The following is a 24041-nucleotide window of genomic DNA, read 5'->3' as shown; positions in this document are numbered from 1 at the left end:
ACCTGGCTATAACCGTTTGAGATAACAAAGGGAGGAGCAGCCCACAACAACTTGGGTTAGCTCAGCAATTTGACCTAATCTTTCTTGCCTGTATCTAACAGTCTTTGCACCCTTTATCACTGAAACCTCCTCACAGGTCTCTCCCTAAACTAATAAGGTGTCCTTTGAACACATCAGAAAGCAGGAGCATCTAGAAACCACCTGAACTTCTGAACTTTAGGATAGTGCAGAGGCTTATTAGGCTAACGAACATGAACTTCCCCACCCAGGGAGCTGCAAAGAATAAAACTGCTGTGTCCTTCAGCAATTTGAGAAACCCCACAGGGATATGCCCCATGGACTCCCCAAGACACTCCCCATCATTCATCAACAGCCCTGGCTCACTGCAGAGGTCTCGAATGCCTTGAAGCTGCCAGTGTGGTGCCCATCCACAAGGAGTGTCGGAAGAAGGACCCAGGAAATTCCAGCCCTGTCATCCTGACCTGAGTGCCAGGCAAGATAATGCCACAGGGCACCTACAGGATGGCCAAGGGATCAGACACAGCCAGCACAGATGTCAGAGGGGCAGGTCCTGCTTGACCAACCTGATCTCTTTTCATGCCCAGGTGACCCATCTGGTGGATGTGGGGCAGGCTGTGGATGTAGTCTCCCTGGATTTCAGCAAGGCCTTTGACAGTGTCTGCCACAGCAAACTCCTGGCCAAGCTGGCAGCCCTTGGCTGGCACAAGGGCACTCTGTGCTGGGTTAAAAACTGGCTGGGTGGCCTGGCCTAGAAAGTGGTGGTGAATAGAGCCACATCCAGTTGGCAGCTGTCACCAGTGGTGTGCCCCAGGGGTCAGTGCTGGGCACAGTCCTGTCCAATACTTTTATTGATGACCTGGGTGAGGGCATTGAGTCCAGCATCAGTAAGTTTGCAGATGACATCAAGTTTGGAGCATCTGTGGATCTCTTAGAGAGCAGGAGGGCTCTGCAGAGGAACTTGGACAGGCTGGATGGGTGGACACAGTCCAATACCATGAGTTTCAACAAGTCCAAGTGCAGAGTTCTACACTTTGGCCACAACGACCCCAAGCAGCACTGCAGGCTGGGGACAGAGTGGCTGAGAGCAGCCAGGCAGAGAGGGAGCTGGGGGTGTTGGGAGAGAGGAGCTGAAGATGAGGCAGCAGTGCCCAGGTGGGCAGCAGAGCCAATGGCATCCTGGGCTGGCTCAGGAGCAGTGTGGGCAGCAGGACAAGGGAGGTTCTTGTGCCCCTGTGCTCAGCACTGCTCAGGCCACACCTTGAGTGCTGTGTCCAGTTCTGGGCTCCTGAATTCAAGAGAGATGTTGAGGTGCTGGAAGGTGTTCAGGGAAGGGCAACAAGGCTGGGGAGGGGCCTGGAGCACAGCCCTGTGAGGAGAGGCTGAGGGAGCTGGGGGTGTGCAGCCTGGAGAGGAGGAGGCTCAGGGCAGAGCTCATTGCTGTCTGCAACTACCTGCAGGGAGGCTGTAGCCAGGTGGGGTTGGGCTCTGCTGCCAGGCAACCAGCAACAGAACAAGGGGACACAGTCTGAAGCTGTGCCAGGGCAGGTCTAGGCTGGATGTTAGGAGGAAGTTCCTGGCAGAGAGAGTGATTGGCATTGGAATGGGCTGCCCAGGGAGGTTCAGTGATGCTATGATTCAATGCTCTGTGATTCACTGTTGTTATTTTTATGAGAAGAGTACTTTTTAGGAGGCTCAGGGACATGTGTGTATGTGTTTGCTTATTTTCCTGCTTGTGTTTCATTCTCTGATTGGGAGAATAAAAAATCCACACCGGGTGAAACTGTGTGCCCTGCTCCACAGTGTCTCTTCTTGCTGCAGCTAGTTGGTAGGTTGTTAAGTACCAGTCTACTGTGGCCTTTCAGATCCTTGTCTAAAATATCCTTTAGATCTGCTTAGATCTTCTGCAGAACTCCAGCCTCTGACACATCTTTGTCCCTAGCATGCTTCTGTTCTTGTTTGGATAATAGTTGTCAATTTACTTTGTGTATATGGTTAACCTTTCTGGGAGAGTGACCTTAAGCCTGAGTCCAGGTGGTCTGAACATCACCAGGTGAGACAGACAGAGAGTGTCTTCTGCTGCAGAGCTGCATGAGGTTCCTCCTGGCCAGGAAGTAAGGAAGGGAAGGAGGAAGATTGATTGGGGAGAGAGTGTAGAATCATAGAATCATAGAATCAACCAGGCTGGAAGAGACCTCCAAGCTCAGCCAGCCCAACCTAGCACCCAGCCCTGGCCAACCAACCAGACCATGGCACTAAGTGCCCCAGCCAGGCTTGGCTTCAACACCTCCAGACACAGCCACTCCACCACCTCCCTGGGCAGCGCTTTCCAATGCCAATCACTGTCTCTGCCAACAACTTCCTCCTCACATCCAGCCTAGACCTGCCCTGGCACAACTGGCCTCCCAGTTCAAGAGGGTGTGCTAGTTTGAAGCTAGCTGGAATGTTTTGGTGAGAAGAACTAGATTACAGGCTGTGAAAAGGAAAACAGAAGGATGTATACCTCACTCATAGGCTTGCTGAGAGATACAAGAACAAGAATCCAAACATAGATAACTCACTCCTGCTGGGGAGCTCCAAGCTGCGTTTCTCTCTCCAGTCTCTCTGCTGATTCTCTAATTAATCCACTTTGTTCCCTAACCCCCTGGCTGAACCTCCATTATTCCTTGGGACTGGGGTAAGGTTGAGGGGGGTGGGGGGAAGAAGGTGGAAGGGTGGTTGGAAGCCCCTCCTGGGACTCAGGTTTCTGGGAGGGCTGCTGTGTTTCTGTAGATAACTGTCTATACTGTAACTATCTGCTTGTCTATTGTGCTAGCTGTAAATATAAGCTTCACTCCAGAGCCAGCTGTGTCTAGTCTGGGTGATTTCCAAAGTGGGGGGGGAGGGGGCAGGTAATAGCCACAAAGATGCTGAAGGGAATGGAACATCTCTGTTAGGAGGAGAGCCTGAAGGAGCTGGGGCTGTGCTGCTGGGAGAGGAGGAGACTGAGAGGTGACCTCAGCAATGGTTATAAATATGTAAAGGTGAGGAGCAGGAGGATGGAGCCAGTCTCTGCTGGGTGATGCCCAAGGGGCACTGGGTGGAAGCTGAGGCATAGGAAGTTACATTTAAACACGAGGAGGAATTTTTCCACTGTGAGGGTGACAGAGCCCTGGAACAGGCTGCCCAGGGAGCCCGTGGACTTCAACCACCGTGACATCTGTTGGAAGGACAACACAGCAGAGCACCAGCAATATAAGAGCATCCTGGAGTGCAGTGATGGTAACTACCTCCTCAAGTGGAAGGAGGAAGTAGAGGAACCCACAAAAAAAGCTGCTATGCTGGACCTAGTCCTCACCAACAGAGGGGCTGGCGAGTGAAGCTGAAGGGTTGCTTTGGCTGCAGTGATCATGAAATGGTAGAGTTTAAGATCCTCAAGGCATCAAGGAGGGTGCACAGCAAACTCCTCCAGGCTCAGGAGCAATGCATCCCAAAAAAGAGGAAGGCAGGTAAGAACTCCAGGAGGCCACACAGATGAATAGAGAGCTCCTGGACACACTTAGATGCGAGAAGAAAGCCTTCAGAGAGTGGCAGCAAGGACAGGGAACCTGAATACAAAGGAATTGTCTGTGCCAGCAGAGCTCAGGTTAGGAAAGCCAAAGCACAGCTGGGACTGAATATGGCTGGGGACAGTAAGGGGAACAAAAACTTCTTCAGGTGTATTAGTGAGAAAAAGAGAAACAGGGAGAATGTGTGACCCTTCCAGAAGGGAAATGGAGAGCTGGTGACAAAGGATATGGATAAGGCTGAAGGGCTCAATGACTTTTTTGCCTCAGTCTTCAACGGCAAGGGCTCCAACCACAGTGGCCAAGTCGCAGGGGGCAAAAGTAAGTACTGGGAGAAGGAAGCTCTGCTCACTGTAATTGAAGATCCTGTTGGTGAGCACCTAAGGAATCTGAATGTGCACAAGTTGACGAGATCCACCCACAGGTCCTGAGAGCACTGGCAGATGAAGTTGCTAAACCGCTGTCATAGAATCATAGAATCAACCAGCTCCAAGCTAGCACCCAACCCTGGACAATCAACCAGACCATGGCACTAAGTGCCTCAGCCAGGCTTGGCTGCAACACCTCCAGACACAGCGACTCCACCACCTCCCTGGGCAGCCCATTCCAATGTCAATCACTCTCTCTGCCAACAACTTCCTCCTAACATCCAGCCTAGACCTCCCCTGGCACAACTGGAGACTGTGTCCCCTTGTTCTGTTGCTGCTTGCCTGGGAGGAGAGCCCAACCCCACCTGGCTACAGCCTCCCTGCAGGTAGCTATAGAGAGCAATGAGCTCTGCCCTGAGCCTCCTCTGCTGCAGGCTGCACACCCCCAGCTCCCTCAGCCTCTCCTCACAGGGCTCTGCTCCAGGCCCCTCCCCAGCCTTGTTGCCCTTCTCTGGACACCTTCCAGCACCTCAACATCTCTCTTGAATGGAGGAGCCCAGAACTGGACACGGCACTCAGAGTGTGTCCTGACCAGTGCTGAGTACAGGGGAAGAGCTCTTCAGAGACCTATCACCTTCAGAGCTCTTGGTGAATAATTTCAGCACCTGGACCACCCTCTCCTTCCCCATTGATTGTCTCCTGCTTAGGGAAGGTAGCAGCTAGCAGTTTCAGCTCAGTGTGATGTCAGTGTCTGAAATGCAGCTTTCCCAAGTGTTCCTGGAAATAATGCAGACTGGAAATAATGTGGGTGTTGCTGCTGGCAGAGCAGGCACTATAAATGCATATTGTTATTTCTTTGTGGTTGAGCAAAATGGTTGGCAGTGAGTTAACAGTGATGAATGTGCAGATGGCTGAGCATGCAGGAACGTGGTAACATTTTTCAGGCAGCCTGCAGCGAAGTTAGCTTTCTACATGATTCAGTATTGCTGCTGCTCCTGCTGGGCCTGTGCCTGAGTGGGGAAGGAGAAGGTTTTTCTTAGGCAATTTAAGCAGGTTTGCTGATAGTTTGCTGTATGTGTTGTGGAGGAATTGCTTGACACAATCTGATTTTTCCAGCAATGTAAGAGTTATTAATAGAATTAGATAAAGCAAAGGCTGACTTCAGCAACACTTAATGTAAGAAATGATTTAGCAACACAGAGACCTAATTGCACGTTTGATGACAAGGTTCATCACTTACCTTGTAGCAAGATAACTTACTACAAGTATCTCAAACCAAAGTATGTCTATATGCACAAATACAAAACATACAGGCACAAAACCACTTGGCCAGTGAAATAGTTAGTTGTCTACACTCACAAATCAATCACAGAATCAACCTGGTTGGAAGAGACCTCCAAGCTCAGCCAGCCCAACCTAGCACCCAGCCCTGGACAATCAACCAGACCATGGCACTAAGTGCCCCAGCCAGGCTTGGCTTCAACACCTCCAGACACAGCAACTCCACCACCTCCCTGGGCAGCCCATTCCAATGCCAATCACTGTCTCTGCCAACAACTTCCTCCTCACATCCAGCCTAGACCTCAGGCACAACCTGAAACTGAAGCAACATTTGGTTAATAAAATATTTTGCAATTCAATCCCCTTTTGCTCTGCTCTCCTCAGACCCCACTTGGAGTCCTGTGTGCAGTTCTGGAGGCCCCAACACAAGAAGGACATGGAACTGTTGGAGCCAGTCCAGAGGAGGACTATGAAGATGCTCAGAGGGCTGCAGCAGCTCTGCCCTGAGGACAGGCTGAGAGAGTTGGGGCTCTGCAGCCTGGAGAAGAGAAGGCTTCCAGGAGACTTTGGAGGCCACTTCAAGTATCTGAAGGGGACCTACAGGAGAGGTGGGGAGGGACTACTGACAAGGTCTTGTAATGACAGGATGAGGAGGAATGGGTTTAAACTGGCAGAGGGGAGATTGAAACTGGATGTTAGGCAAGGGTTCTTTGCAGTGAGGGTGGTGAGACACTGGCACAGGTTGCCCAGGGAGGTGCACCGAATATGCTCCACAACCTCCCTGGAGGTGTTCAAGGCCAGGTTGGATGAAGCCTCAAACAACCTGTTCTAGTGGGAGGTGTCCCTGCCTGTGGCAGGGGATTGGAACCAGATGATCTTTGAGGTCCCTTCCAACCTAACCCATTCTATGATTCTCTCTGCTACTGAACAGGCAGAGCAGGCTAAATGAAATAAAGGTAAAATTAGGTTCAGTGGAAGGACAGTAGATCTTAGACATGCACATGGCACTGAAATTTGGGGCAAATTGAATGGATATCTGCAGAGCTTAATAAAAGGGGGGGAGGAATTATTGGTATTTCCAGCTATTATTGAGGAACATTGAAACAAGACTTCACTTCCACCTTGGCCTCGCTCCGCAATACCACACTGCCCAAAAGTAGTTTTGTACCTAGAGACAAAATAGTTGCCGCTGCAGGTGAAAGAAACAGAAATGCTGTTAATGGCTGGGAAGAGAAAATAAGGTAGCCAGTTAATGAAAGAGCTTTGCCTCGACAGAAAGTTGTTTTGATCAGATGCACATATAGAAAAGCAAGATTAATTTAGAGACCTTTGTCATTAAAGCAGATTTTTGTATGGTTTTGTGTGGGATTTAAGGGGGATTAAATGTTTGACATCACTTTGCCTGCACAGACTATGTGGAAGAGGTTAGTGCGTGCGTGATGGAGAATCCAAGTGTGCGCCTGTGCTGAAGAGTGGAAGCCATGGCTCAGACCGCAGCCCGGACGAGCAAACTGCTCTATCTACTACGTTACTGAAAGCAAGATGCTTCTGGGTTGACTGCAGATGCAGCAGGGACATAGAGCTGAAGGAATTTTTATGCTTTGCCAAAATCTGAGGGGAAGTCAGTGAGGACATCAGAACTGGGATGCCCCTGTCTTCTGTCTTCAGTGATGCCTTCCTTCACGTTCATCCTGTGCATGCTATGTTGTCTCTAGACGTTAAAATCACTAAAACCAAGTCAGCAAGGTGGACTGGCTGATCACATGCATTGCTTTTTTTTTTGGAAGAGATGGTCCTGGTAATGAAACTTCTGTTCCTCACCTGCCTGTGGCCAACAGCAATGCTATACAGTTCTCAAAGTCAGCATCACCATCTTCATCAGCAACAACTCTCATTCTTGAGAAAGCACAACAGGTAAGCAATATACTGTTCACTGGCAAACTGCTGTCAGCACTGCTTCAATCCAGCCTTGTTGTTCACTCTCCTGTTTTGTCAGTTTCTGGAGTTACAGTGTGTATGCTATTGATAGGATATTCCTGAAACAGAAATGGTGTACTTGGAGTTTTTCATAACTGGACATTCTGTATTGTGATTTCATGAATGTTTCATATATGTACAAACACCCCCCACAAATCCTAACTTGTGTGATAGCAAGCTGCTAGCACAAGTGCAAGCTTGTATGGTACCAGCCTACTGCTGTGCTGCACCAAATACGCTTGTCCTTTTCACTCCCTTTACAAGAAGCTGAAATGCCTTCCAAAGTCCAATGCCAACATTATAAAGTGACTCCCATGAATGAAATAGCACAGGAGGTTTGCTATCAAGACACAAAAGGTATTTTTATGGCACTAAATTAGGTGAACTGTACCTTATTTGTAGTGATGATAGTGTGTTGCATTTCTGGGATATACCTACAATTCAAGATGCTGAAAATTGTCATGCAGCTGCTTGCTCACTCCTCCCTCTGAAGTGGGATAGGGAGGGGAATTAGTGTTTGGGAGAGAAGTAAAAGCCATGGGTTGATCTAAGAGCAGTTTAACCAAAATACAATATTGATAACAATGATTAATCATCATAGAATCAACCAAGTTGGAAGAGACCTCCCAGCTCAGCCAGCCCAACCTAGCACCCAGCCCTGGCCAACCAACCAGACCATGGCACTAAGTGCCCAAGCCAGGCTTGGCTGCAACACCTCCAGCCACGGCCACTCCACCACCTCCCTGGGCAGCCCATTCCAATGCCAATCACTCTCTCTGCCAGGAACTTCCTCCTAACATCCAGCCTAGACCTCCCCTGGCACAACTGGAGACTGTGTCCCCTTGTTCTGTTGCTGCTTGCCTGGGAGGAGAGCCCAACCCCACCTGGCTACAGCCTCCCTGCAGGTAGCTGTAGAGAGCAATGAGCTCTGCCCTGAGCCTCCTCTGCTGCAGGCTGCACACCCCCAGCTCCCTCAGCCTCTCCTCAAAGGCCATGCCCCTGGTCCCTCACCAGCTTTATTGTCCTTCTCTGTCCATGTTCCAGTAACTCAACATCTCTCTTGAGTTGAGGATCCCGAAACTATGATGATGGTGATAATAATAACCACCCCTCTTGCCATCTCCCTCGAGCTTATATACTGAGCCTGGTGTTCTGTGGTATGGAATATGCCTTTGGTTAGTTTGGGTCAGCTGTCCTGGCCATGATTTTTCTGAGCTTGTTGTGCACCTACTCACTGTCAGAGCATGGGAAACTGAAAAATCCTTAACTTAGGATAAGCACTCTTTAGCAACAACTGCAACATCAGTGTGATATTAACATTATTCTCCCATTAAATCCAAACAAAGAGCACTGTACCAGCTACTAGGGAAGGAATGAACTCCATCCCAGGCAAAACCAGGGCACAGGTGTGAAGCTGTTTACCTTCTGTATCATTTGATAACCCAGCGGTGACATCTCTGAATCCCTTCACATCTTGATGAAGCAATTCAAGGCAGCAGAAGGTATCCCAGTGGCACAGTGGAGGTGCCTGGAGAGGAGGGGCTGTACCTCTCAGGGCTTCTGGATTTTAATTTAAAGCTTAGACCAGACTTGAAGCTGTGACCAAAAAGCTGATGAAAACAACGACTGCTCAGCAGAGTATTTCAAACTCACTAATAGTTTTGGAGTGAGTGCTGGTGCATGACTATTTGTAACAACAAAATAAAATAAACAGAGTGTGATGGCTTGGGTGTTCCCTGCCCCCTCCCCCCCCCCCCTTTGGAAAATCACCCAGACTGGACTCAGCAGCTCTGGAAATTCAATGAAGATTTATCTTTACAGCCTAGCACAACATACAAGCAGATAGATACAGTATATACAGAAATACACAAGTTAAAAAGTAATACAGAAACACAGCAACCCTCCCAGAAACCAGAGTGCCCAGGAGGGGCTCCCAACCACCCTTCCACCTTCCTCCCACCCCTCTGCCTTACCCTAGACTTTGCCTTATGCTCAAAGTAGTTTGGAGGGTCGGCCAAGGGGGGTTAGGAAGCAGATGGGCTAGTCAGGCAGAGAAGTTCATGCAGCCCCAAGAGACAGAGAGTGGCTCCCTTATCTATGTTTATGTTCTTGTTCTTATCCATCTCAGCAAGCCTATGAGTGCAGCAGACATCACCAGTGTTTCCTTTTCACAGCCTGTCATCTGATTCTTCTCACCAAAATACTCTAGGTAGCCTCAAACTAGCACACAGAGCTAGCCTCAGTATCAACATTAGGTCTAATCTGGTGCTATGCTCGTCTCAGGAAGCAATTAAGAATCAGAAAAAAAAGCAGAATAAAATCTCATTGCTGTAGTGGTGAGGAAGGTCTGTTTTAAGCTCAGAGGGTAGATTCTGTTAGTGGCAAAAGGCAAGCACATGCTGCTGCCGTGTGCAGTAATACTGCCCTCTGCAATAACGGAGAAGAGTTGCTCTAGCACTGATATAAACCCCCTCAAGGCAGGAGAGATGCCTAGTGGTAGAAGACAGCGTGTTTTGAGGCATTTTGCTGGACAGCCTTTGCTGAGCCCCTGCCACAGGACAGCAATCACACTACTGGCACACTGTCCTCTCCATCTTCACAGCCCTTCGCTAGTAAATGCGGCAGAACTCCACAGCAAACCTGCGAGGCAGGCAAGAGTGCTAAGAGGAAGGAGGAACAGAACAAGGAGCAGCTCCAGGGCTGTGTTCCCTGCCGATGCTGACCGGTGTGGCAGTTTTCTTTACATGCACACGAGGTGGTGCTCTGGCCTTCTATGTCTTCATTTCCTAGGGCTTAGTGATTTGGAACTGGCAAGAAGACTGTAGAATCAGAGCCACAGAAGATCCCAAAGCCTGACAGCTGCAAATCAGCTTTTCCATGGAAAGGATCCACATAGATAGAATTTTTCTTTGTCTGATGCTCTGGTTCTAAAGGCAGCATTATCCACTAGCAGCTGTGACAGAGTCTGACTTGCCACCAGTCTTTCTCTTTCTGGGGAAAAGCCTTTCAGTGAGCTCTAGGGTGATCAGGGACACAGCTGACAGATGGCCTTGGTTAAAAGGGTGGCCTTTTAAAAAGAATTCCATGTGAAAATGTTACTTAACCTACAACTTGCACCGTTTTAATAGAATAACCCAATTCTCCCTCCAAAGCTGTTTGTCTGCATTCTCTTGTAAAGAAGATTTGAAAGCATTAACTAAAAGTACATGAGAAAGAGATTATTCTCGTGGTCCATTCCCGACAGCAAAGCACACCACATTTGACTGACAAACCATCTGAGAGCACATGCTGCTGCTGGTGCTGAGCAGTTCGCAGTGCTTACGTGCGCCATGCAGTCCTGCTCAGTACATGGACCTCAGGATTCGGCACATGCGTTAAACCATTGCAGAGATCCTTCTGCTCTCCAACCCTGCGGTCTGGTGGCTGGAAGAGCTCCACAACTTCTGCCTTTTGGATAGCTTTGGTTTCATAGTATCACAGAACCAACCAGGTTGGAAGAGACCTCTGTTGGAGATGACTTGTGACTGATTTTCCCTTACCCTGATCTTTGGGCACTCTTTTCTCAGTCTATACTTCAACCCTAGGGTCAGATCCCACCTGTCCATGCTCAGACACCTCTGTAGCTATCAATATATCTCTATCTGTCACAGCTTCACTACCACATGGATCACCTCTTACTTATAGCTGCTTCACCCTTTGTATATAAAGCATCACCCATTTGAGTAAGTGGGCACAAAAGATGCTTTTCACAGAGGCAGCAGTTCTGCTTGGTTTGCCCTGATCCAGAGAAATGAAATTCCTACCAAAATCCCAGACATCTCAGTAGCTTATGTAGAAAAGATACGCCCCAGAAACCTATGTTTTACTTCTGTTGGCTAGGGACATTCTTCCTTAGTCACAATAATTGCTTCTGTTGAAAAGGTGTAAGAGATGTGTCATAGTTTTAGCTTGCTTCTGCCAGTGAAATCAGTAGAACATCAAACAGGCATCTTTCTTGGCACATCTGATGACCACTGACTTAATGACCCCAAACAGCATTAGCTGTGCCATGGCATTCTGAACCTACTTCATCATTTTCTCTTCTGTCAGGTCCCCAGCAGTAGAATTTCTCTGATGGAGATGATTCCTTGTACTGCTCATTCTGCTGTGTTGCAGGTGACCTGGGGCTATTTAGTCTGGAGAAGAGAAGACAGAGAGTGGGTCCATAAGTATCTATAAACATCTGAGGGCTGGAGATCAGGAAAGGGGGGGCAGACTCTGCTCATTGCTCCCTGGGATAGGACGAGGAGCAATGGATTGAAGTTGCAGCACAGGAGGTTTCAGCTCAACACAAGGGGGAACTTCTTGCCTGTAAGGGTCCCAGAGCACTGGCACAGGCTCTCCAGAGAGGTTGTGGAGTCTCCTTCTCTGGAGACTTTCAAGGCCTGTCTGGATGAGTTCCTGTGTGATCTGTGCTAGATTGTGAGGTCCTGCTATGGCAGGGAGCTTGTACTTGATGATCTCTTTGAGTGCCTTCCAACCCCTGGCATCCTGTGAGCCTGTGATCTGTGATCCTGTGGTATTGTGTAGTATATTCTGTGAGGGGAGAAAAGTAGCAACAACCACCAGAAAGAAGTACAGAATCCATGGTGTCCTTTGTAGAGGACAGGTTTGTCTGTGTTCCCCTGATGCTGTGCAGAGGCTCAGTTATGGATGGTATGGGAAAAAAAGTGCAAGAACCGCAAGAAATGCTGCACCACTGATCAGCAAATAAGGGGATGAGTAACTTGGCCAAATCTGAGTGCACTGGTGTTGAAGCAAGGACTAGATGGGGCACTTAGTGCCATGGTCTGGTTGATTGGCCAGGGCTGGGTGCTAGGTTGGACTGGCTGAGCTTGGAGGTCTCTTCCAACCTGCTTGATTCTATGTGAATAATATTTTTTTCAGACAGCTATAATCTCTTATACGATGGTAGATATAGACAGAAGAGATGGATAAATAGGGGTAAAGAACTGGCTTGGTGGCTGCACCAAGAGTGGCTGTCAACAGGTCCATGTCCAAGTGGAGGTCAGTGATGAGTGGAGTCCCTCAGGGGTCAGTCCTGGGACCAGTCTTGTTCAACATCTTTGTGTGTGCCGCGGACAGAGGCACTGAGTACAGCCTCAGCAAGGTTGCTGACCACACCAAGCTGTGTGGTGCAGCAGACAAGCTGGAGGGCAGGATCCATCCAGACTGGAGAGGTGGGCACAAACCAACCTCAGGAGGTTCAACAAGACCAATTCAGGGTACACTGCACAAATCCAGGCTAGGCAGTGAGTGGCTGGAGAGCAGCCCTGAGGAGAGGGACTTGGGGGTGCTGCTGGACCAGAAGCTCAACAGGAGCCAGCAGTGTGCACTTGCAGCCCAGAAAGCCAAGCAGAGCCTGAGCTGCAGCAGGAGAAGTGTGGCCAGCAGGCCAGGGAGGGGATTCTCCCCCTCTGCTCTGCTCTGCTGAGACCCCACCTGGAGTACTGCATCCAGGTCTGGAGCCCTATTTCAAGAAGGATGTAGTTGTGCTGGAGTGTGTCCAGAGCAGGGCCAGGAGGATGCTCAGAGGGCTGCAGCAGCTCTGCTGTGAGCACAGACTGAAAGAGTTGGGGCTGTGCAGGCTGGAGCAGAGGAGGCTCCCAGGTGACCTTCTTGTGGCCTTCCAGCATCTGAAGGGGGCTACAAAAAAGCTGGGGAGGGACTTTTGAGGCTGTCAGGGAGTGCCAGGAGTGGGGGGAATGGAGCAAAACTGGAGGTGGGGAGAGTCAGTGTGGATGTGAGGAGGAAGTTGTTGAGCAGGAGAGTGGTGAGAGGCTGGAATGGGTTGCCCAGGGAGGTGGTTGAGGCCCCATGGCTGGAGGTGTTTGAGGCCAGGCTGGCTGAGGCTGTGTGCAGCCTGCTCTAGGGTAGGGTGTCCCTGGGCATGGCAGGGGGGTTGGAACTGGCTGATCCTTGTGGTCCCATCCAACCCTGAGTCATTCTATGATTCCCAGAGCTAGATGGCTCTTCCTGGGATGTTCCTCATAGCACATCCTCTTGCCTGATTTCCCCACCTTTTCCAATGTATTTTTTTCCAACTTTATTAGCTTGGTTGCTCCCTTTGTCTTACCAGGTTCAGCTGTCCAGTATTCTATGCTATTTAACTAGCACTCTGAATGTCAGGCAGAAATAAAACCACACAACCAACCAAATCTATTACCTCTTTTTTTTTAACATAGCAAACGAGAAGTTAAACTAAGGAAAGTTGACAGCACAAAAGTACGACCACTTAAATCTGAGCAGCTGCTTCACATACAGGACCATGACTTTGCACTGAGACCTGGATTTGGAGGTAAGCAAAGCATGCCTGCCCTGTGCTGGGTAATAGTTTGTTCTCTTTCTGGAGGTTTACTTACACTGCTAAGCAACACCACTTAAAACTGAATGACAGACTCAATCCCAGCTCATCTACAAATAAAGAAAGAAATCCAGAATCGCTGCCAGGCAGAGGCTTTCTTTGTGTTTAGCATATTGTGATGGTTTGGGAGTTCCCTGCCCTCCCCCCCCCCCCCCCCCCCCCCCCCCCCCCTTATGAAATCACCCAGACTAGACTCACCTGGCTTGAAGCTAAAGAATGAGGCTCTATATTCACAGCTTAGCACAAGATACAAGCAGATAGTTACAGCTATAGACAGAAATAGACAAGTTAAAGGTAATACAGAAACACAACAGCCCTGCCAGAAACCAGAGTCCCCAGGACGGGCTCCCAGCCACCCTTCCACCTTCTTTCCACCTCTCTACCTTGTCCCAGAGTCTGCCTAATCTTCAAGGTGAGCTGGAAGGATCAGCAAGGGGAGTTAGAACCAGAACGATTACACAGATCCAGGCAGAGCAGCAAAAGCCCAGGGAGAAAACACAGACACTGACTCCAACAGATAGAGACTCTCACACTGTCTTACCTATGTTTGTGTCCTTGTTCTTATACATCTCAGCAAGCCTATGAGTGCAGCAGGCATCATCAGCCTAGAATCTAATTTCTCTCCTTAAAATATTCCAATCAGCCTCAAACTAGCACACATATCAATAGGGAAACTGTTCAAATTGTCTCCTCTCAGAGCTTTAAAAAGCCCAACAGATGAAGATTCTTTGAGAACAGTGTTTGAGTTACTCCTGTAGAGTGCATAGCCTAGTAACAAGTAGCAAATTACCTAATCACCAAATTTGTTCTGAGAGATTGAAATGAGCATTGAATCCCTAAATCTGTTTGCTCGGTCTGAAATCAAAGCACTGCCCCCAGGCCTTGGGTTTGTTTTGATGTCCTTTCTGTTGTGTGGGTAATTTGATGATGATTTCTTCATTTAACTAAACTGCATGAGGATAAAGGGAGTATTCAGTGGGATGTTCCCAGTTTGGATGCAGTTTTGACTCTTCCTTGGTGAAACATGAAAAAGGAAAGCTGCCTCGCTCATAAGCTTTGTCTGAGCCTCTGCATCACCAGTCCTGTGTTTGGGTTTGTGCAAATAGACTGAACCGCTCTGGATTACGAAGCCAAAACACCACAGATGAGACCAGCAGCCAGCAGTGCAGCAAACACAACTCTGCGAGGCTAGCTAAAGCATGTGGAGCTATTCTTGTCGCCACCTGCTGCTGGCACCCGGAGCCTGGCAAGCATGTTAGGAGAAGACCTGAGGTAGGAAGTGCTGTTCTGGATGCAGTGGGAGAACTGACAGGGTATATTGTTACCTTAGGAGTTCTGCCTTCTTAGAAAGCAAAAGTCTTGTCAGATAGTGAACAGTTCATACAATCAACCAGCTTGGAAGAGACCTTCAAGCTCAGCCAGTCCAACCTAGCACCCAGCCCTGGACAATCAACCAGACCATGGCACTAAGTGCCCCAGCCAGGCTTGGCTGCAACACCTGCAGGGATGGCAACTCCGCCACCTCCCTGGGCAGCCCATTCCAATGCCAATCACTCTCTCTGCCAGGAACTTCCTCCTAACATCCAGCCTAGACCTCCCCTGGCACAGCTTCAGACTGTGTCCCCTTCTTCTGTTGCTGCTTGCCTGGCAGCAGAGCCCAACCCCACCTGGCTACAGCCTCCCTGCAGGTAGCTGTAGAGAGCAATGAGCTCTGCCCTGAGCCTCCTCTTCTGCAGGCTGCACACCCCAGCTCCCTCAGCCTCTCCTCACAGGGCTTATTGAGATACATCTGTTTTCTGACAACCAGTTAGGATTAGCTCTTGTGTGATACCTGTCTAGTCTAACATCTTTTAGTCTGGACATCTTGTTGAGTGTCACCTCAGAAAGGATGCAGCATGCATTTCCATGGAAGCAAACAACAGTCTGTGATGTACGTCACCACGGGATCACCCCAGAAAGCAGCACCTATGCCCTGTGATCTGGCAGTTGCCATTTTCCACAGGCACCCAGAACTGTCTTACACCCAGCAAATCTGTACTAGGCTCCTTCCCCTTGTCCTTTTATTTTCAGCTGACTGCTGATAGAGCCCACTCATTTCCTATGGAAGCCAGCTGTTGTTTTCCCACTGGCCTCATTGCACAGGCCTCTCAATAATTGCTTTGCCAAGGGTATGAGCTCAGCTGCACTCCTGTCTTTCAGAAATAACTTTCATGATACAGGTGCATCAGCTTTGCTTCTATCATCCATATCCCACAGGGGTGTCATGGTAGGCCCAAATAGACCAAAAATGGGCTTATCTGTGTCCTGGCTTGCCCAGACATGTTTTTCTGCTCCTCTCACCTAGTGCTGTGGAGAGAAACAACTATGGGAAAGAAGACAAAGAACCTGGAGCCACTGAGTCTAAGGACTCTGGCTTGCCCTGGCATGTTCCCCTGCTTCCCCTCCTTCTGTGCTGGGGGAAGCAACCATAGGAAATGGAAATGAAAGTCCTGACTTCACTTAATATGGTCAGGTTTGCCAAAGTGCCATTTTGATTGGCTAATCTATGTCCAAAGGCCCATTAGTCTTGGGCTGTATTGATAAAAAGGGATGAGCAGGTAGCACAGATGCCTCATTGCATCCTGACACTGCCCCTAAACTCCACTGCTCAAGTTTACCAGGAAGAGGCTCTAAATGCCTGCACGCGATTGGCCTGCACAGCCAGCGTGACGTTGTGCCACGATGCACAATGGCATTGCAAGGCTGCACATGGCACTGCATCCTGCCTGCCCTCTGCAAGGCTTCTGCTGAATCAGGAATCAAGAGCAACCAGGTCAGAGACTATGCTATAGACCCCCAGCCTCCTGGGAAACTCCAAAGCCTCTAACAGCTTTGAGACCGCTGACAGCAACCCCTCCCCTCCATGTGCTTTGGGTACTGTCTGATCCTATTGTGTAAGTACTTCAAGCCTCTTGTAATTCACTAATTGCCTTCTGCCATAAGCAGAAAGGAGCTTCCTACATTCATTTAGTGGATAAGCAGTAGAATTAACTGCAAGAACCTTCTCTTCCAGTATAATGTTTGTGTTTGCCACTTTAAGAAACAAGTGCTCTAGTTTTGCCTGTTCCCTTGGCGTATAAATTTCCAAACCATGTGTTTAGAGCCTTGTAAATAAGTTTTCTGGTGAGATTTAATGTTTAATAAATAGTTTTCATCTTCACCTGGATCCCAAATTTAATACAGATTATTAATTTTGCAGAACTCATCACAAAGGGCAAGTGAGGAACTTTTTCCAGTGACATCCAACATCTTCCACATTTTCAGAACCCTCTTAATATGTTGAATATTTATGTCTGAATCTCTGTAGGACTAAAACATGAATCCATGAACAGTTTTACAGCAAACAACAAAAAAAAGTCTCAGCAAAATGAATGTCAGTCCCAAATTTTCACTTCGCTACTCCTATCTTACCATTGTTCACAGTGATGTTCCAGGCATAAAGAATGGTTTGCTTTTCACAAGACCTGTGCTAATATGTGTGAAAGGTTAACCTTCCTGGGGGAGTGCTCTTTACCCTGACCCTAGGTGGTCCTGGCCCCTCCCTGGGGGTGGGTCTGAACACTACCAGGTGTTGTGGGTAGCCCACTCCCACTTCCTGTCTAGCCCCCATAAAAAAAGCAAGGAAACTACCTGCTTTTCTCTCTGTCTCCTGCTTGCTGGCATCACCATCCTGTTTCGTGCTGCTACTTGTTTTACCACATGGCCATAACCCACGGGGCAGACAAACCATTGCCATCAAATCTGGTTATTTATATAAATATATATATATATATATATGTTTTGTATCTTGTTTTCCCTTCCCTGTACCTTTTGTAACTTCCCTGCCTCAAATACCTTTTATTTTTCGCTAACCTTTTCTTCTTTTCAATTCCAAATCACAGTGAGATTATTTATCTGGGTGTGCTTACCTTTCCTCCCTCTCCATCTAATCCCTTTCCTTTGGGAAAGGAGGGGGAAGAGGGAAAGGCATCCTATAAATTGCTATTGGTTCTATTAGCTGTATTTGAGTCTCTGGGAAATTCAAACCAGAACCAAGACAACATGTCAGCAGCAGAGCTAGCACGCAAGCGTGATGTCATCAGAGGGCAAAGCTCAGCGAACGAAACACGAAGCCAAATGATCTGCCCCAGAGCAGAGAGAGGGTGTGGGTTTCTCTGCGGAACGCCGAAGTGTGCAGCAGACAGCAACTTCACCAGGGGAAAACATGGAATTAGAGATTTGCTAGTCATTGCCATGGCAGTCGTGGCATAGCCCTAAACATCATAAAGACTCACAAAGCTGTGGCTTGGTGCAGTTAAAGTAGGTGAAAGGTTGGGTTTGTTGTCGCATCTACTGAAGCGTTTCAGCACCGGGAGTCATGAGGGGCTGGTACCGATCACATGCCACCCGCATGACTTATTCAGCTCAGCACAATGCTGAGTTAAAACAGCTGAGGGAAAACCAACTAGTTCAAAAATATTCTTTACCTTTAGGAGGGGGACAAATATTTGCCCTCTTCCATATCCCTGTTGTGGTTTTCTGAGTATGTCAGGGAGCTGGAATGAAAGACTTTGTTTATCTGGCTCCACTGTGCCCCTTTCCCCAAGAAGGTAAATCATCCTTTGTCCCAGTTCAGGAGGAAAGGAAACTGGGAAATTGTATTGGGCTGATTTAAGCTCCCAGAGACTCAAATACCTTACAGAACAATACATTAATAGGATGCTTTCCCCTCTCCACCTTCTAGAAAGAAAGGAATTAGATGTCGAGAGGAAAAAGGGGTAAGACACCCAAAGAAAAGTCTTGCTTCCATTTGAAGTTGAAAGAAAAACTTTTAACAATAAATGAAAGGTATTTAAGGTAGGGGAGTTACAAAGAGGTACAGGGAAGGGGAACAAGATACAAAATATATATACAACCAGGCTGATGGCAATGGATGGAGGCAGATTCAGAAAGTGGTGGTTCCACCATGTGGTAGGGTGGCCACATGGCAAAACAGGAGCTGCAGAAACAAGGGTGGAGCTATGAGGCAGGCAGGGAGGACAAAGAGAAGGAGAAACAGAAAGTTCCTCTGTTTTTATAGGGGGTCTGGACAGGATGTGGGAGTGGGCTGGCCACTACACCTGGGGTCAGGTTTGGACCACCCCCAGGGAGGGTTAATCCTTTACAAAAACTCATGCTGTTTTGAAATTGCTGGAGATCCCTCAGCTCAGGGAACTCTTAAGTCTTAAAAAGTAAATGAGACAGACTACAGGACCCAGAATTTCTGGTATTTGTAATAAAGTAACAAAGGCAAAAGTGAGCGAACACATCCTGAACTGAATCTGTCAACTGAGCAAGGGTGCAGAGGAAAAGACCTGGGCAAAGTTGATACAGGCCTGTTGGAGAGTGATGCTACCAAGTGCAGTGTTACTGGAAACAACTGCAACTTAGAATCACAGAATCAAACAGGTTGGAAGAGAGCTCCAAGCTCAGCCAGCCCAACCTAGCACCCAGCCCTGGCCAAGCAACCAGACCATGGCACTAAGTGCCCCAGCCAGACTTTGCTTCACACCTCGAGGGACGGCGACTCCACCACCTCCCTGGGCAGCCCATTCCAATGCCAATCACTCTCTCTGACAACAACTCCCTCCTAACCTCCAGCCTAGACTTCCCTGGCAGGTTGCTTACTGTTGCATTCTCATGAGAACACACTGCTGCACCTGGAAGGAAGAGATCCTATTTTTGACCAAACAGGCACAACTCTGCTCTCATTTACATGAATGTATTTTGGCATTTCCTCTTTTATTGTAGTGCCCTTCCAGCTGCATTCCAGCCACATCAGAATTGGACTCTGGCTTTTGCTCTTAACCTCTAGTCCTGTTGTTGTCCACTTATTATCAGACAAGAGACAGAAGGCTGAGAAATGCACTGTGTCAAGATGAGGCCAAGCCAGGCAGCTGCTAGAAAGCTGTTCTACATTTTTTTGCTATAGAAATGTTACTTTGTCTATGCTTCATTCTGCAGTGGGGTTGAGTAAAGCAAACCAATAATTGGGTACACCTAAACCCTCAGAAAAGTGAGCTTGCATTGCTACACCGCACTTACTCTCTGAGCCAGGCTTCTGGGTTGCTGTTTGTGGGAGGTTGTTTTTTGCTTGGTTGCGTTTTTATTTTGTTTGGTTAGTTTTGGGGTTCTGGGTTTTGCATGTGGGGTTTGGGTTTTATTTCTTTCCTGGATTTCCTGTTTTGCTTTGTTATTGCCTTCTGTGTAAGGCCACAGTCCTCTTTTGTTTGGAAATCTCCAGTAGATGAGCCCTTGCTGGTGCCAACGAATGTGGACAAGCATAATGATTTAGGTGATTTCACTAGACACTGGACTAGGTGCACAGATGTGTCCTTTGCTCAAGCAGCTTTACCAGCTGCATCAGCAAACATTGTAGGAAGTTTAGCTCTTGCTGCTTCCAGAGACACTGATAAAGGCCAGGAGATGGGTATGGGAGGGGTCCTGGAATGGTACAGTGATGCCTGACAGTTCTGGTTAAGTCTGTCTGTCTGCACAGGTCCTGCCAAAGGAAACAAAAGACTGTCACTGGACTCAAATCTTCTCATAACTACTACATTTTTCTACTACTATGGCCTGAACTGATTTTTTAGTAGACTGATAGTCTGTGAGAAGATATCTGAAATTGGGACTGGAGAAATTAAATTATGTTGCCAGCACTTCTTGGAGTGGTCAAACCAAGTTTTAAACTCCATGAAAAAGAGTGAGCATAGGCTAGCATATGAGAGTTCTAGCAGTTTGGATCTGAGCACCACAGTGCAGGCTGCCTTAGCAGCCAAAACTATTTACACTGCTAAAGTGAATCCTTGCAAATACTTTAAAGTTACTTTCTTCTCTCCAATAATTCTCTTCACCTACAACCTATTGTTTTCTGAACTATCTTATTTCAAATCTCACAGCAGTCATTGGTGTGAGCTCTTGGTTTACTGAGATCTGTCTCTGCTTACTGGAAATTAATATTGCCATTAAACACTATCATAGACCAGCATATGGAGGAGGTGCCCCTGTTCTTTGGTAAAACCCTTCCTTTTCTGAACCACTTTGCTAGGTAGAGGTTATGGAACCACCACTCCTTCTCTGAACTCTTTTGCCGTGTAGAGGTTATGGAACCACCATTCCATCTCTGAACTATTTTGTTATGCAGATTATGGAGGCATGTAATTGTTGTCACTGTGCACATGCAAGTTCTCACTATGTGCATATATAAATATTAGTAATACACCTTATTTTTGTTTTACATTTTGCCTTAAGGACTTCTCATTTCCTACTGTAAATGTTAAAGAAGCTTTTCTACCAATGAAGAGTATCAATATTATTGAGTATTAGAAGTAACAGAAAAGAATGTTGAGTGGTTTTAGACAATTTGCATCTCAGCCTGTAATTAAGCATGATCTTAATTCCAAGAGGCAGCAGTGCCCAAGTGGGCAGCAGAGGCAATGGCATCCTGGGCTGGCTCAGGAGCAGTGTGGGCTGCAGGACAAGGGAGGTTCTTCTGCCCCTGTGCTCAGCACTGCTCAGGCCACCCCTTGAGTGCTGTGTCCAGTTCTGGGCTCCTTAATTGCAGAGAGAGGTTGAGGTGCTGGAAGGTGTCCAGAGAAGTGCAACAAGGCTGGGGAGGGGCCTGGAGCAGAGCCCTGTGAGGAGAGGCTGAGGGAGCTGGGGGTGTGCAGCCTGCAGAAGAGGAGGCTCAGGGCAGACCTCGTTGCTGTCTGCAGCTACCTGAAAGGAGGCTGTAGCCAGGTGGGGTTGGGCTCTGCTGCCAGGCAGCCAGCAACAAAACAAGGGGACACAGCCTCAAGTTGTGGCAGGGGAGGTGTAGGCTGGATGTTAGGAGGAAGTTGTTGACAGAGAGAGTGATTGGCACTGGAATGGGCTGCCCAGGGAGGTGGTGGAGTGGCTGTCCCTGGAGACTTTCAAGGCCTGTCTGGATGTGTTCCTCTGTGATCTGTGTTAGTATTGTCCAGCTCTGGCAGGGCAGTTGGACTCGATGATCCCCTTGGGTCCCCTCCAACCCCTAACATCCTATGATGGTTTTTCTAAATCAAACATTTCCCATACAGAATTTCTGCTGAAATCCACTGTCTGCTCAAAGGTCTGACAATTAAGAAAATACTCTAGAAGTGTGGGCAGCAGGGCAAGGGAGGGGATGCTGCCCCTTGGCTCTGCTCTCCTCACACCCCACCTGCACTCCTGGGTGCAGTTCTGGAGCCCCCAGCACAAGCAGGACATGGAAGTGTTGGAGCCAGTCCAGAGGAGGCCACCAAGATGCTCGGAGGGCTGCAGCAGCTCTGCTATGAGGACAGGCTGAGAGTTGGGGCTGTGCAGCCTGGAGAAGAGAAGGCTTTGAGGAGACCTTGGAGTGGCCTTCCAGTATCTGAAGGGGACCTACAGGAGGGCTGAGGAGGGACTGCTGACAAGGTCTGGTAATGACAGGATGAGGAGGAATGGGTTTGAACTGGCAGAGGGGAAATTGAAACTGGATGTTAGGAAAGGGGGTCTTTGTGGTGAGGGTGGTGAGACACTGGCATAAGTTGCATTGGGTGATTCTGTGCTTCACAACCTCCCTGGAGGTGTTCAAGGGCAGGTTGGACGAGGCCATGAGGAACCTGTTCTAGTGGGAGGTGTCCCTGCCTATGGCAGGGGGTTGGAACTGGCTGATCCTTGAAGTCCCTCCCAGCCTGTACCATTCTATGATTCTGTAGAATTCATGAAATCACTCAATCATTACTGTAGAAATTGACTGCAAATGGCTTAAAGAGGATATCTTTTTATGTAATGCCTGTTCTCAAAAGGGTATTATAGAACCTGTCTGCTCTGCTGTCTATTAAAAGTATCCCATGTTCATTTAGGAACTCATTTGCTATGTTTAAACCTCTAAAATGACTGCCTGGAAATGGCTTGGGTGAAGATAAACCCAACGGAGCACAGCTCCTTTTTTTCCCCTCCTGCTGAAGAGTAATTATCTGTGAAATCTGTGGGGCCTCCTCCATTGTGAAAATCACTAAATCCCTCTAAAATAATGATTTGTAGGAATGCTGCAGGAACAACTCAGGCTGCTCCATTTAATAGCTAAATCCTCTCTGCTACCCCCGGTTTTGTCAAGCTGCGGAATAAAACCACACAGCTTTGCTCTGCCTGCCTTTGGTTTGCTTTTTCATAGCGAAGGTGAAGTCCTTCTGTGATGGTCAGCCAGGGAGGGAAATTCTGGGTATGGAGCAGACACAGGGGCAGACAAAGCAGTGTTCTGGAGGGTTGAGAACTCTTCCCAATGCTTTTTGAAATGCTTTAAAAGACAAACAACAGAACCACAACAAATCAAAAACACTGCAGGAGAGTTGTAAAACAAATCCAAGTGACCTGCAGGCTGCTCTGCATGAGCCTCATTTGCTGGGGGCTGGGCTGGATGGATTCCAGAGGTCACTTCATAGATCATAGAATGGTTTAGGTTGGAAGGGACCTCAAGGACCATCCAGTTCCAACCCCATGCCATAAGCAGGGACACCTCCCACTAGAACAGGTTGCTCAAGGCCTCATCCAACCTGGCCCTGAACACCTCCAGGGAGAGAGCAGCCACAACCTCCCTGGGCAACCTGTGCCAGCATCTCTCCACCCTCACTGCAAAGAACTTCCTCCTCCTTCCTTCCAAGCCAATTGTGAGGGATGATGCAAAACTAATAATCTGCATTAGTTTTGCTATCCAGGCAATGATTGTTAATAACAATGAAAACTGCCCAGAGAAGGGTGACAAAGCTGGTGAAAGGCCTGGAACACAAACCCTGTGAGGAGAGGCTGAGGGAGCTGGGGGTGTGCAGCCTGCAGCAGAGGAGGCTCAGGGCAGAGCTCATTGCTGTCTGCAGCTACCTGAAGGGAGGCTGTAGCCAGGTGGGGTTGGGCTCTGCTGCCAGGCAACCAACAGCAGAAGAAGGGGACTCAGTCTCAAGTTGTGTCAGGGGAGTTGTAAGGCTGGATGTTAGGAGGAAGTTGTTGTCAGAGAGAGTGGCATTGGAAAGCGCTGCCCAGGGAGGTGGTGGAGTGGCTGTGGCTGGAGGTGTTGAAGCCAAGCCTGGCTGGGGCACTTAGTGCCATGGTCTGGTTGATTGTCCAGGGTTGGGTGCTAGGTTGGACTGCATGAGCTTGGAGGTCTCTTCCAAGCTGCTTGATTCTATGATTCTTTGTTTATTAACAATAAAACTCACCAGAAAACTTATTCACAGGTTCTAAGTGCACAGGTTGGAAATTTATACATGCAGGGCACAGGCAAAACCTAAGCACTTATTTGTTAAAGTGGCAAATACAAATATTATACTGGAAGAGGCTTTAAGTATTTACTCACAAAGTATAAACCAGACAGTACCCAAAGCAGGTGGAAGTCTGTCCCATTGGCTGCTGAGA

The 24041-nt window shown here is 48.3% G+C and overlaps 1 protein-coding gene across 1 annotated transcript in view; it reads left to right on the top strand.

The window, feature by feature from the left end:
- Positions 1 to 7001: 7001 nt before the first annotated feature.
- GABRR3 (gamma-aminobutyric acid type A receptor subunit rho3) overlaps positions 7002 to 24041 on the top strand; it is a 44791-nt gene continuing 27751 nt past the window's right edge. Inside the window, exons 1-2 of the mRNA XM_064152134.1 lie at positions 7002 to 7126; positions 13414 to 13526. Coding sequence (XP_064008204.1) covers positions 7002 to 7126; positions 13414 to 13526 — 238 coding nt within the window. The remainder of the gene's footprint in view (positions 7127 to 13413; positions 13527 to 24041) is intronic.

Source organism: Pogoniulus pusillus, chromosome 12 (assembly GCF_015220805.1).
Source record: "Pogoniulus pusillus isolate bPogPus1 chromosome 12, bPogPus1.pri, whole genome shotgun sequence".
NCBI classification, from domain to species: domain Eukaryota; kingdom Metazoa; phylum Chordata; class Aves; order Piciformes; family Lybiidae; genus Pogoniulus; species Pogoniulus pusillus.
The sequence above is the reverse complement of the archived record's forward strand: the minus strand, read 5'-3'. Positions and strand labels throughout refer to the sequence as shown.